Source organism: Canis lupus, chromosome 37, assembly GCF_003254725.2.
Source record: "Canis lupus dingo isolate Sandy chromosome 37, ASM325472v2, whole genome shotgun sequence".
Classification (NCBI taxonomy): Eukaryota; Metazoa; Chordata; class Mammalia; order Carnivora; family Canidae; genus Canis; species Canis lupus.
In genome coordinates this window covers 12,257,893-12,272,536 of record NC_064279.1, presented here as the reverse complement: position 1 = coordinate 12,272,536, position 14,644 = coordinate 12,257,893, and the positions used below count along the sequence as shown (strand labels likewise).

Sequence of the window (14,644 nt, the reverse complement as noted above, 5' to 3'; positions counted from 1 at the left end):
TATTGCTAAGTGAAAGAAGTCAGTCTGAAAACAGTACACACTGTATGTTTTCACATATATGACATTCTGGGAAAGCAACACTAGTTACAATAAAAAGAAATCAGTGGTTGCCAGAGGTTGGGCATGACATGAGAGAAATGAAAAAAGTGAACACGGCATTTTTAAGGTGATGAAATCATTCTGTAACATATTGTAATGGCGGATACAAGACAGCATGCATTTGTCAAAACTCATAGAACTGTAAAAAAGTGAACTCTAATGTACTCTACAGATTTCAGTTAATGATATATCTTTCCAGTTCATCAACTGTAACAAACTTACCACCCTAATGAAAGATGTTAATAATGGAGTGGAAGAAGCATATAGGAACTCTGCATTTTTTCCAAATTTTTATATAAAACTAAACTGCTATACAACATAAAACCTATTAAAAATTTTTAAGAATTTTTTAAACAGAGAAGTCTCTAGAAATAGAAACATATTCTGTAATTGGCAGCTATCAAACATTAAATTTAAAATAAAATAAACATTAAATTTCTCATCAGAGATTATTAGCTCCTAGTAAAAAAAAAAAAATTTTTCAACCAAAAGATGCACTCAGCTTGGAGTCCGCTTGGGATTCTCGCTCTCTCCCTCTGCTCTTCCCCCCCAATTGCATGCATGCCACCCATGCTCTTTCTAAGATAAATAAATTATTTTTTAAAAAGAGCTAAGCATATTGGATTTAAAACAGTTATTTATCTATAGGATTTCTGATTTCTGTAAAACTATACTAAGTAGTTAATAGGACAAAATATTGTAGATCAACAGACCAACTCATGTTTTATCACCTAAGTAAATCCTTTTTCCCCTCAACCCTTTAATTCTTGTATTATTTTTCTAAATAGAAAGGATGATAAAGAGTATAAAATCAGAAAAGTACAGTTCTAGAAGAGCCTAAATTAGGGGAGAAACATTTTAGCAATTATTGCTCAATCTTTCTGTGATTTTTGTAGTCAAATGCATGAGCAGCTAAGTGAAAGGTAAATAAATGCACAGTAAATTAAGTCCCTGTTTGTCTACTAATTAATTCTAAAATATTTATAAAACAAATAGTATATATTATAGGAAATGGCTTCCAAAAAGAAGGCAGACTTTAAAGAGGTATACAATGCCCCTAACCCAACAGTTCTTAAATTTGTATATACAGGTTAATGTGAAACTCATGAAAAATTAGAATGCCTGAGCTCTTTGAAGTCAGAATTTTCATAAGGCTCAAGCTCTGTATGCCTACTAAGCTGCCCAGTTGATATTTATGCACACCAAAATTTAAGTGCCACAGACCTAATTATCTATAAACCAGGAAATATAAGCTATAGAATAATTATACTTTGGTAAAATTATAAAATGAAAGATTAGAAAAATACATTTCACAAATGATAATGCACAGTAGTAAAAATGTACATATGTTTACAGGTGAGGATCACACAGAAAATATCGCCGTGACAAATTCTTGGTTAGGTGAAAATTCCAGTCACTGTCCTTAGAGTAATTTTTTTTTCTTTAATCTTGACTGAATCGCTCTATAACTAGGTATGGAAATTAAAAGGCTTTCCAATAGGGGTGGCCCGGCTGGCTCAGTCGTTGGAGCATGAGACTCCTGACCTCGGGGTAGTGTGTTCGAGCCATATATTGAGCATGAAGCCCACTTCAAATAAAGAAATAAAACATTAAGGACACCTGGGTGGCTCAGTCAGCGAAGCATCTACCTTCAGCTCAGGTCATGATCTTGGGATCCTGGGAATAAGCCCAGTGTTGGGTTCCCTGCTAAACGGGGAGTCTACTTGTCCCTCTCCCTCTGCCCCTCCCACTGCTTGTGCTCTCTAATAAATAAAATCTTAAAAGAAATAAAACATTAAGTAAAAAAAATAAATAAAAAGCTTTCCAATACAATAACAAATCAAAGCCTTTCATAAAAGATATACTCAATCTTTAAAGCTCCATATGAACAACACCATTAATAATCAATAAATGCATTATTTTGATAATAACTTTTTAAAACATGTAACTAGTTTGTTTGTACCAGATACCTGCAAAGAATAATGAAGAACTTGACAAGCAAAATTGACAAAGCTTGTTGTTGTTCCTCTAACCCATCTGCCATTTTCTGAACACACTGTAGCAGCTGGATCCTTAGAACCTGCAGAATATTATCAGGAAGTAGAGATATTCCTGGAGGCACATCGTCTACCCTGTAAGGGGAAAAAATAAGAAGGGTCATTAAGTACAAGAAAATCTTTGGAATTTTAAATGAATTGCATTTTTATCTCAAATCCTGAAGAAACTCTTTTATTCCAGATGCTCTGTGCTTTCTCTGCAAGGCACCACCAGATGATCAGTGTGACATTTTAGAAGATTAGTAGAGCACAGAAGTTAGTCTTACCTCAGAAGAGGCTCACTGAAAAGAGGAAGTTAGAGAATCTATTTAATATCTCCAATTGTCCCGGAGACCCGGGATCTGAGTCCCACATCGGCTCCCTGTAGGGAGCCTGCTTCTCCCTCTGCCTGTGTCTTTGCCTCTCTCCCTGTCTCTCATTAATACATAAATAAAACATTAAAAATAATAATAATATCTCCAATTGTGCTATTTTGAAAGAAAATATTTAGAATTAGTAGTTCACTTTCTACCTAGAAATAAAATATGTATGTGTATATATGTGTGTATACCATTTCTAAAAGGAACAATAACTAGCAAATAAAAATGAAGTACCTATAACTGGTTTAATATCTGTCAACTGCTTTACTAAACGATATTCACTTACTAAAGGCTCCCCAAGCCATGTGGTTAGAAGAGGGAGAGAAGATAACCAGCAAATGGGAAGGAGAAAGATAAGCAGGTAAATGAAAAACCCTAAGCATGAGCATTAATAACTTTTAAAAAAAATAATATATCAATATTTTGTGACATCTGGTTTCTGGGTAAGAAGACCATCTGGTTCTTTAAGGACAAAAGCCAAGACCAGATGTGACGGGTTACTCTTATAACACAATTCCCCTAGAATCAAAGTCAGAAGGCCTGTAGACTAAGTTCCACCTCTATAACACGAAGCACTTCACATAATCCCTTATATGCCCTAATCTATAAAATTGTAATATCATCTGCCCTATTTCACAGGGTTCTGAAACCAAAAGGTCAATGTGCACTTTTAACTATGAAATATGTAAAGAACTATAAAAATATGTTTTAAACATACAACACTAAAGCCTAAAAATATGTAAAGAACTATAAAAATATGTTTTAGGGATCCCTGGGTGGCGCAGTGGTTTAGCGCCTGCCTTTGGCCCAGGGCGCGATCCTGGAGACCCAGGATCGAATCCCACGTCAGGCTCCCGGTGCATGGAGGCTGCTTCTCCCCCTCTGCCTATGTCTCTGCCTCTCTCTCTCTCTCTCTGTGACTATCATAAATAAATAAAAAAAATTTTAAAAAAATATGTTTTAAACATATAATCACTAAAGCCTAAGGATCTTTCCATAAAGCCACTGAATACTAATTTTCCTATCTCTATTAAGAAAAGTACCCAAACAGGGCACCTCGATGGCTCAGTTGAGTAAGTGTCTGCCTTGGATCATGATCCCAGGATATCAGGCTCCCTGCTCAGTAGGGGAGTCTGCTTAGCCCTCTCCCTCTGTCCCTCCCCACTGCTTCTGCACTCCAGCTCTCTCAAATAAATAAATAAAATCTAAAAAAAAAGAAAGAAAAACACCCAATCGCAAAGGAGCACCATAAAGAGCTATTATGATTAAATGACAATCATACTTTAAATAGTCTCTTCTTCAGATAATGCTTAATATGAAGATTTACTATTATTTTTACACTAAGTTTAAAGCTATTTCATTCATTGTAGACAGAAAAATTTGAAACACATTACCAGTAGTTATATAAATATACATGATAAATATTTTTAGCCTCTCTCAGAACCATCCCACAACACAAAGTACTTTACAAAATAAAGCCCTTAATTACACAGCAATTACACAGCACATTACCAAGGTTGCCAAATTCTATAATCATGTCACAAAAATACATGTTTCATTTTAGTCTGGGCATCACTTCACTCGTACTTTGGATTCTTTCATTCTTTTTTAGTGGTACCCGAAAAACTCCCATTTTTATATACTTTTCTTGCTACAAAGCTAAAAAGAGGTGATTAAAAAACACAGTAACTTCAAAATAATAAAGATTTAAACTTAAATAGAAGTGATTTTCAAGACCAAACTAAACTATTCCCACTCACTTTTCCAAAAACATAAGTCAATAAGAAACCTACATCAGATTTCCCAATATTTCAATCCTACTTAAAGGATTAGTTCCTTTTCCTTAGTTGTCCCATTCTCTATTTTCATTTTTACTAGACAGAAAAAAATTAGCTTCTAAAAGAGAAATCTATTCTTGTGTTTATGTTCATTATAAAATTGGGATTTGGTTAGAAATTACTTGTAGATAAAATTAAAAGTTTTGGCCATATTCCTAATGTGATGAGGATTTAAGAATTTGGAAGCATTTTCCCATCATTAGGACTTTGCTGCCCCCAAATTCTAAGCTCCTTTTGCTAAAATTTTCCAATCTCCAGAATTCTGTTTCACTCCTGTTTGACTACTGAATGTCTGTATTAAGCAGCTGCCCATTGTTGTCTCCATCTAACACAGGAAAAAGTCCAATTTAAATTGCAAGGCTTTAAATTCTGATAAAAACATTCCTTGCCTTGCATCATGAATTCTCTTAGAAGTTCTATCAAGTCAGTTTAATTTAAATAAGGATTATCTGTTTTTTATCTTTAAGGTGAACAGACCACTTTTATATATCATGCACATAGTATATTCACTTGAAAAGCTGAACATTTCTATTAGTAAAATCTAAATTCATGGTTTAGTATTATCAGATATGAAATAAAATTTTAAATAAACCATCTAAATCATGAATAAAACACTGTTCTGGCATTTTTCATCATATTTTTTTAAGACTTATTTATTTATTCATGATAGACATAGAGAAAGAGAGAGAGGGGCAGAGACACAGGCAGAGGGAGAAGCAGGCTCCATGTTGGGAGCCCGATGCAGGACTTGATCCCAGGACCCTAGGATTGCGCCCTGGGCCAAAGGCAGGCGCCAAACCGCTGTGCCACCCAGGGATCCCCTTCATCTTATTTTAAACTCAGTGGCAGGGGATCCCTGGGTGGCTCAGCAGTTTAGTGCCTGCCTATGGCCCGGGGTATAATCCTGGAGTCCTGGGATCGAGTCTCACATTGGGCTCCCTGCTTGGAGCCTGCTTCTCCCTCTGCCTATGTCTCTGCCTCTCTCTCTCTCTCTCTCTGTCTCTCATGAATAAATAAATAAAAATCTTTTTAAAAAATAAATAAATAAATAAACACAGTGGCAATAGAAGTCTACATAAAGTTTTTAGAAATGACCTCCCAAGAAAGACATGTATAACAAGTGCATCTTATAAACTTTAGACTTCATTTCAATATCCCAAAAATTCAAAGGCCCAAGTCTTGACTCCATGAATCCTTAGGCTCATGATTTAACGGAGTTGCAAGTTATTAAAATAAAACCACTTCTAAGCATAAACCACAAAAGTACTCTTTTATGAGTAGAAATCAATATGTAATCTTATTTTGAGTTCAAGACTTAATACTTTTCAACCTTTATAAACCTGTTACAAATTAGCTAATAAGGAAGAACACTGAAACTGTATGTATAAATAATGAAGCACTAATGCTTTCTGAGCATTAAAGCACATCTTAAGTTCAATGCCTCAGTCCAAAGCTCTAATGACTTATTCTCTGAATTATTAAAATTACCCCTTAACTGCACTTCTTGCCTTCAGTCTCAACCCTTTCCAGTTTAACCTAATACCACTATAGGGACTTTTAAAAAGCAAACTTTTTTTTTTTTTTTTTTTTAAAGATTTTATTTATTTATTCATGATAGTCACAGAGAGAGAGAGAGAGAGAGAGAGAGAGAGAGAGAGGCAGAGGGAGAAGCAGGCTCCATGCACCGGGAGCCCGACGTGGGATCCGATCCCGGGTCTCCAGGATCGCGCCCTGGGCCAAAGGCAGGCACCAAACCGCTGCGCCACCCAGGGATCCCTAAAAAGCAAACTTAATCATGACACTGTCATGTAGAAAATTTTTGCAGAGCCTCACATCTTCCACAACAAAAAATCAAAGTCCATTAGCCATGCATACACGGCATTTCATGATCTGGCTTCTGATCCTCCAGACTCAATTCACCCATGTCCACCCTCTGATGGACTATCCCCATCCCCAAACTGCAAATGCTTTCCTCCTTAAAGATTTTTAATTCCTTAGATACTCTTTCTCATTATCAACCACCACCCATTTCTCCCGTTCCATCTCAATGTATCTCTATAAATGGGAGTTCTTTTTGTGGCTAAAAGTGTCTAGGGTCTCCTCATTTCTCCAGCTTTTTATCCCAGCCTAACCTAACCCCTCTTACCTTAGTAACAGCTATAAGGTCTTCAAGATGGCTTGAAAAAAAAGTAAAAACTTTTATCTGGTAAGTGGGCCTGGGAACTGTGAATGGAGAATGATGGTTGGCAGAGTAATTTCCACAAAATTTGAATTTTTCTATCATTTTTGTGTTTTTTAACTCTAACTTTGAAAAATATGAATATTTCATCTCCTCCAAGATGTCTTCTAAGGCCTCACTCTATAACAAAACCGTAATTATAAGTATAGTGTTCTCAGTGAGTTCTGTGAGTCTAATGAATTACTGAACCTGAAGGAGTCGTGAAAACTTTCAAACTTATATCCAGTTGGTCAGAGGCATGAGTGGCTCCCAGGATCTGCAACCAGTGTCTTAAGTGAGAGCAGTCTTGTTGAGAACTTTGCCCTTACTTTGTGGGATCTATCACTGACTCCAGGTAGTGTTAGAAATGAAGTGAATTGCAAGACACCTAGTTTGGTTGTAGTTCACCAACGTAATCTTTACTTCAAGAAGCCAGGTCTCATTTTAGCAGGCAAACATGCTATGATGAATTAACAAAGTCTGCCATAGGAGCAGGATTATGCAGAAGTATCATGTATGTCACATAATTGCTATCCTTGTAATAGGCCATCAGTGAAGTCTTTGTGCCTCAAATTCACAAAGTCAACTAAGAATAGAAAATTAAGTATTTCTACATACCTGGTAGGCAGCTTTTCAAAGTCAACATCTAAGAATTGTTCATAGCTAGAAACAAAATTGTCCAACCAGAGTTTCAGGTAATCTGGATCTTTCTGAAAAAAAGAAAACCAATATTAAGTATACCTGTCAGGGGAAAAAAAAAAAAAAAAAACATGCTTTCATTCCTATAAGCATATAGAAGCAATAATATGAAATCTCTTAAATGATATTCAGGAAAACACACGTGAAATTTTAAAATGTCTATTAAGTATAGTGAACCCTTGGGGCACCTGGATGGCTCCATCAGTTAAGCATCAGCTAGGATCGTGATCCTGGGGTCCTGGGATTGAGCCCTGCATTGGGCTCCCTGCTTGACAGAGAGCGTACTTCTCCCTCTCCCTCTGCTGTTCTCCCTACTTGTGCCCGCTTTCTGTCAAAAAAATAAATAAAATAGAAAGTATAGTGAACCCTCAAATGGCTTCCCATGTCACTCAAAGAGCTACAATTTTAACAATGTCCTATAAGATTCTAAACAATTTGCCCTCCTCTATTCCCTGACATTATCCACTATTACCCTCTACTACCCTGGCTTCCTGGTTATTACTGGGACATGCTAGATATACTTCTACCGTAAGGCCCTTCAACAGTCAAAAGACTATTTTCTCTAGCTAGAACACTCTTTCCCCAGATAGATGAATGAATGGCTAACTCCCTCATCTTCAAGTCATTCCTTAAATGACATTCTCAAAAGCCTACTTTTACCATCCTGTCTTAAAATTGCAAATCTTACTAACTTTACCTAACCCTATTCTGTTTCCCTCCTGTGGTGCTTTCTCACCTTCTATCATACTGTGTCCTTTATTTAGTTATTAGTTTATTGTCTGTCATTTCCCTGAGAATGTAGGCTTCACAAGTGCAAGGCCTTTCTAAGGGCTTACCATGAGTGACTTCTTTTTGTTTACTAATGGATATCTAACCAGTGCTTGGCACTGAGCAGGTGCTCAATAAATATTTGTTTAGTGAATTAATGAGAAATACAAGATGCGTAAGTAAAATAAAATCAGATATAGATCATTAATCTAAACAAAAACTAAAATTAAACTCTTCTAGAAGAAAATATAGGAGATACAATATACCTTTATAGGAGATATACCTTTGCAACGTTGGGGTAGACAAAGGTTTCTTGACTAATACGCAAAAATCACAAACCAAAAAAAAACTTAGTTAAGTCTTAATCAAAATTAAAAACATTTACTCATCAAAAGACACCAGTTAGAAAATGAAAAGGCAAGGCATATCAGCTGAAAATATTCTTAATACATATATTTGACAAAGAACTTACACTAAGAATATATAAAGAATTCCTAAAAATCACTACCAAAAGGACAACTCAATTTAAAAATGGGCAAAGTGGGGGGCACCTGGGTGACTCAGTAGTTAAGTGTCTGCCTTCAGTTCAAGTTGTGATCTTGGGGTCCTGGGATTGAGTCCTGCGTTAGGCTCTCTGCAGGGAGCCTGCTTCTCCCTTGACCTACATCTCTGCCTCTCTGTGTCCCTCATGAATGAATGAATGAATGAATGAATGAATGAATGAATAAATAAATAAATAAATAAATAAATAAATAAATAAAATCTTTAAAAACAAAAAAATGGGGGTGCTTGGGTGGCTCATGGTTGAGCATCTGCCTTTGGCTCAGGTCATGACCCCGGGGTTCTGGGATCAAGAATAAATGAATAAATAAAATCTAAAAACAAAACAAAAAACGCCAAAGTTCAGACATTTCACGAAAGGGGATATAGGAACGACCAGTGAATGAAAGCATGTTTAATATCATTAGTTATCTAGAGAAAAGCAAATAAAAATCAAATGGAATACCCACTAACACACTCACTAGAATGGCCAAAACTAAAAACCCTGACCCTTCTAAGTGTTGGGGAAGATGTGGAGCAACTAGAACTCACACACTTCTGGTGGGAGTATAAAATGGTATAATCATTTAGAAAATAGTTTGGCAGTTTCTTTTAAAGTTAAACATAGACATACCACATGGTCTTCCCTTGAGAGAGGGAAAAACACATAACTACAAAAATGTACAAAAATGTTCATAAAAGATTTATTTTTAGTATGCAAAAGCTGGAAACAACCCAAAATTCCATCAATGAGTTAACTGACAAAGAAATTGTGCTATACTCATACAACGGAATGCTATTCAGGAATAATATTGAGTTAACTATTGATACAACAAACAGAAATTTCAAAAACATAACTGAGCAAGAAATGCCAGGCATTAAAGTGTATCACTGTACGATTTCATTAGAGCAGGCTATGATGAGAGAAATTAGATCACTGGCTGTCTTTCAGAGGACTGACTATAAAGGGACACAAAGGGAACGTTCCTAGGTGATAGAAATTTTCTATTTAATTATGTAAGTGGTTACACAAATGTTTGCCTGTAACAAAACATTAAGTTTGGGGCAGCCCAGGTGGCTCAGCGGTTTAGTGCCGCCTTCAGCCCGGAGCGTGATCCTGGAGACCCGGGATCAAGTCCCACGTCGGGCTCCCTGCATGGAGCCTGCCTCTCCCTCTGCCTGTGTCTCTGCCCCTCCATCCCTCCCTCTCTCTCTCTCTCTCTCTCTTGAATAAATAAAATCTTAAAAAAAAAAAAAAACATGAAATTTGACACTTAAAATGTGTGCATTTTATGGTCTATATCTCACAGTTTATTTGAAATAAAATTATTCCTCAGACATATCTCTTTAAATATAAATTGCATCGTTAAAAATGATGCTCAAATGTATTTCCTCCCTCTCTTAACCCTTCCTTATTGCAGTCAATTTCAACAATACTCAGAAGTTTTACTTAGTCACTATTGGTTAGGCACTGCACTTGGATAAAGGGAACTCAAGTAATTTATTTCCCTAAAATAAAAGCATTACACTACAAATCAGAACTGCTAAAAGAATGTTCCCAGAATATACAGAGACTGGTGACCTTTTGTGTATTTTTTTTCTATTAATACACTGTTCCAAAATCGGATTGTAAATTGCCACTATCTACATCATCACTGAGAAACAAGATGGAAGTATTTCAGAAAAAGAACTACCTTATGTGAGAAATTTTCAAGGGTTCCATTACTTGCTGTTTTTATTTCCAACTAGTACATTATTCATTTATTCAGTTACTCATTTATCCATTCAGAACAGAATAACAGAAATACAAGTAGCTGTGGAGTTTTCCTTATCATTCTTGCTTTTAATAAAGCATAGGATTATCTCTCTGTAAAAGACACAAAACAGTCTCGTAACACCATAAAGAATTAATGCGTTTCTCCTCATAGTTTATTTAGGAACTGTACAGTATCTGGTTCAAAGTGTAAAGGTCAGGGTTACAAGTGGTTGGCGTGTACAGAGCTCCCCTAGGAAGCAGGACAACTTATACAGAAAAAAAAATGGTACTCAAATCTGGAAAGGCTTCATTTTAAAAAGTAAAGCAGCTACAGTTTTTGAGCATATGCCATGTGCTAAGTAAGTACTATAGCAGGCATTTTTAAATATGTACCACTGCATTTACTCCTTATACCTATCCAGAGGTTTCATTTCCCCATTTTGTAGGAAAGAAAAGGGATGTTCTAGAAAATATAACTTGTCCAGTCTCAGATTTAGTATTGATAGTGCTGGGATTAAAATGCAAGATAGATGAATCCAAATGTGCTCCTTCCACTACACTACACTCTCTTTGAACTATGAGCACAGCTTTAGTGAGCAAATAGAGGAAAAGACTCAGGGTCAGTAAACTCAAGGCTATAAATAATTCAACACATAACACAGCCACATTCTACACAGACAAAATTCTTAGAGAATCTATACTTTACTGCCAAAAAACACAAAAAGATGTCCACATACCCAGAAATGATATTATTTTTTGTAAGATTTTATTTATTTGAGAGAGAGAGAGAGAGCATACACAGAAGCGGGGGGGGGGGGGGGGAGGGCAGAAGGAGAGGGAGAAGCCTACTCCCCACTGAGCAGGGAACCTTATGCAGGGCTCAATCCCAGGAACCTGAGATCAGCCCTATCATGCCCTGAGCCAAAAGCAGACCCTTAACCTACCCACTCTACAGGAACAATATTAATTAAACTCAAACTAAGTCACTTTCATGTTTAAGAGTTCGGTATACTGAAACACCACAGTAATGTCTATTTGTACACTATTTACACACAACACACAGATGTATTATGTACTGTAGGAGCACTGGGACCAAATTACAGGGACTCTAATACCTGCTCTGCCACTTTCTCGAATAAGTCATCCTATGTTTGCATTATCAGTTTTTTTCTCTATAAAAATGAATATAATAATACCTTTCCCCCAAAAAGTAAAATAATAATACCTTTCCTATAGGGCTGTCATAAAAATTAAATAATCTAATATATGTCAAGGGCTTAAAATAATGTCTAGCACATAGTATATGCTCATGTATTAAAATATTTATAATCTTTCATGTGCCAAAACTAGGGAACTCCCATAAAATAGGAATATTCTATGCAACACATAAACATATTTAACTATTTCCTGATTCCCCTTCCATGATTTTAATTGTATTCTTTTCCTTCCAAATCTCTTTGCATTTACTATCTGTATGGCTTTGGGCAGGTCACTTGATCTCTCTGATCTATTCCTCATCTATAATATTGTTTCCTACCTCGTAAGGTGTTGAAAGCACTGAATAAGATAATACATCTAAGGCAATCAACAGTACCTGTCATTTAGCAATTACTCAAAACATGTTGGTTACCATTATTAAGATACAGACTTGCTATCAAGTTGGTCATGATTTAATGTAATAAATAAGCACTTAGTGAAATAACTACAAAAACAACTTTATCGATTTTGCCCTCAAATATTCATCCAGTCATCTGCCAGTGTTTAAAACTGTCTTTCATTTGAACTGTTAGGTGGTTCTCTACTGGTCTTCACAGCTTCAATTTCTCCTCCCTATACATAGCTACTAATGGGATTTGTTAAATTTAAATCTAAACATTTCTTCCCTCCTGTTAAAATACCTTCAATGGCCCCCATTATCACAGGAAGAAGTTTAAACACTTAAGAGACAGTGGCCACTAGCCAAATGTGATTATTTAAATTACATTAATACACAGAAGGCTTTTATCTTCTCTTAACATCCACTTCCCTGTTGGGAGGCTTTAGTAGGTAATGGAATTAAGAGATCCATACAACTTCATCTAGTTCTTACAGGGTGGGGTTAGAGGTAAGAATAGGGAACACCTTACTTCCTCCATGCAAAGATATTTGGGTTGTAATAGTCCTTTAAGTTTTAAAACTATAAACCTTTAAATATATATATATGTATATATATTTCAACCAATATTGGGCATTTCCCAACTTACATACGAGTTGCATTATAAGAGTTCATTTAAGTCGGTTATATTCATAATATAGTTTCTAATTCCTACCAAAAGAAGATAAATCCCCCCTCAACAGAAACATTATAACAAATGGTAATTCATCTTTCAGGTCAGTCCTCAAGTTTTTCTGACAGAACCTAGATACATCAAAAAACATTAAATAGGGATCCCTGGGTGGCGCAGCGGTTTGGCGCCTGCCTTTGGCCCAGGGCGCGATCCTGGAGACCCGAGATCGAATCCCACATCAGGCTCCCGGTGCATGGAGCCTGCTTCTCCCTCTGCCTATGTCTCTGTGCCTCTCTCTCTCTCTCTCTGTGACTATCATAAATAAATAAAAATTAAAAAAAAAAAAAAAAACATTAAATAAGTACATGACCATGTAACAGCCAAGAACAATACTAGGCTCTATAGCTATAATGACAAAACAAAACTTTAAATCAATTTTACCCCCCCAAAAAAATGCATAATCTTATCCTCAAAGTGCTCACTGTTCAGCAGAAAAGAGGCATAAACAAATAAATGCATACAGCATAAGAAATAAAGCAGCTGTAAAAAGTACTGAAATAATAAAAAGGAGGAAGCCTGGCTGGCTCAGCTGGTAGAGTATGCAACTCTTCATCTTAGGGTTATGAGTTTGAGCCCCACATTAGGGGTAAAGATTCCTTAAAAATAAAATCTTAAAAAAAAAATAAAAAGGGAGTTATTGACTGTCAAAATTAGAAATAAGTGAGGAGCAGAAGCACTAAAAGTATTCATAGATCATCATAATCAGACACACTCAAGGAGGAAGAGGAAGAGGGGAATTCCAGACAGACAGAAAATAGCAAGATATTTTCAAAGATGTACAATATTTAGTCCTATTAAGTAAATAGATAAACGGGAGAAGTTAGCATTTCCTGAGCAAGTACTTAAGGACACTGTTCACTTGGACAAATATGATGGACAGTTAGGGAAAAAAAGAAGAAAAAAATGGTTGTACTTAATCAAATTTGAGAAGCACTAGTTAGGAATGGTTAAATGAGATTTTAAACAATATATTATTTTTAAGATGAAATATGCCGTGTGAATGACATTAGAAGTGGTGGTTATAATGTGAAATTTTCAAAACATATATAATCATGAACCTTATCTTCCTGACTCAATTTCATTTATTTTATCAAAGAAATAACTTTTTAAAATCTTTTCCATTATGTTTATTAATTTCTGCTTTCTAAAAGCATTTTATTAAACAATTTCGCAAATACTTAGAATGACATGACTCAGCTTCAACAATTACCAAATCATGCAAGACCAATATTCTTTCACCTGTATCCCCATATTCAACCAGATTATTTTGAAGCAAACCTAGATATATCATTTCATCCACAAATATTTCAATACATAGTCCCAAGAGATCTTTTAAAAACTATGATCAAATATCACATCTGAAAAAATTAGCAGTTCCTTAATATCAGTGTTCAAATGCCTTAACTATTTGATAATATCAGGACCCAAATAAAGTCCATAAATTACATTTGGAGGATGTATTTTTTTTAAAAGCTTTTTATTTATTCATAGAGACACACAGAGAGAGAGAGAGAGAGAGAGAGAGGCAGAGACACAGGCAGAGGGAGAAGTAGGCACCATGCAGAGAGCCTGACGTGGGACTCTATCCAGGGTCTCCAGGATCACGCCTGGGGCTGCAGGCGGCGCTAAACCGCTGCGCCACCTGGGCTGCCCTGGATGATGTATTTTTTAGGTCTATTTAAACCTATAGGTTTCTATTACTTTTTTTTTTTTTTTTTTGGTCATAATTTATTTGTTGAAGACAATGGGTCATCTGTGAGGTAGTATTTCTCACATCAGGGTTTTGCTGACTGTATGCTCTTATGCCATTTTACATGTTCCTCAGTACTCTGTATTTCCAAATAATTAGATCTTGAAACTATCAAATTTAGGTTTTGTTTTTAGACAAAAAACATAGGTGTTGCTATGTATGTCCTTCAGAATGTATATGTCTAGTTATCCCTTTAGCGATGTTAAAGCCACTTATCATTTTCTACATCCAGT

General features: G+C 35.8%; 1 protein-coding gene across 11 annotated transcripts in view; it reads right to left on the bottom strand.

The window, feature by feature from the left end:
- The window catches only part of NBEAL1 (neurobeachin like 1), a 178,525-nt gene that overhangs the window by 145,687 nt on the left and 18,194 nt on the right, over window positions 1-14,644 (bottom strand). For 10 of the 11 annotated variants that reach the window (XR_004812406.2, XM_025441944.3, XM_049106658.1 and 7 more), the window contains exons 3-4: window positions 7,190-7,281; window positions 2,070-2,231 (exon numbers count right to left, since the gene is read on the bottom strand). Coding sequence is in view for 10 of the 11 variants with exons in the window: in XM_025441944.3 (XP_025297729.3) it covers window positions 2,070-2,231; window positions 7,190-7,281 (254 nt within the window). In the remaining variant the exon portion in view is untranslated. Of the gene's footprint in view, window positions 1-2,069; window positions 2,232-7,189; window positions 7,282-10,272; window positions 10,446-14,644 lie in introns of all 11 variants that reach the window. The other variant, XM_049106659.1, reaches the window with a different exon arrangement.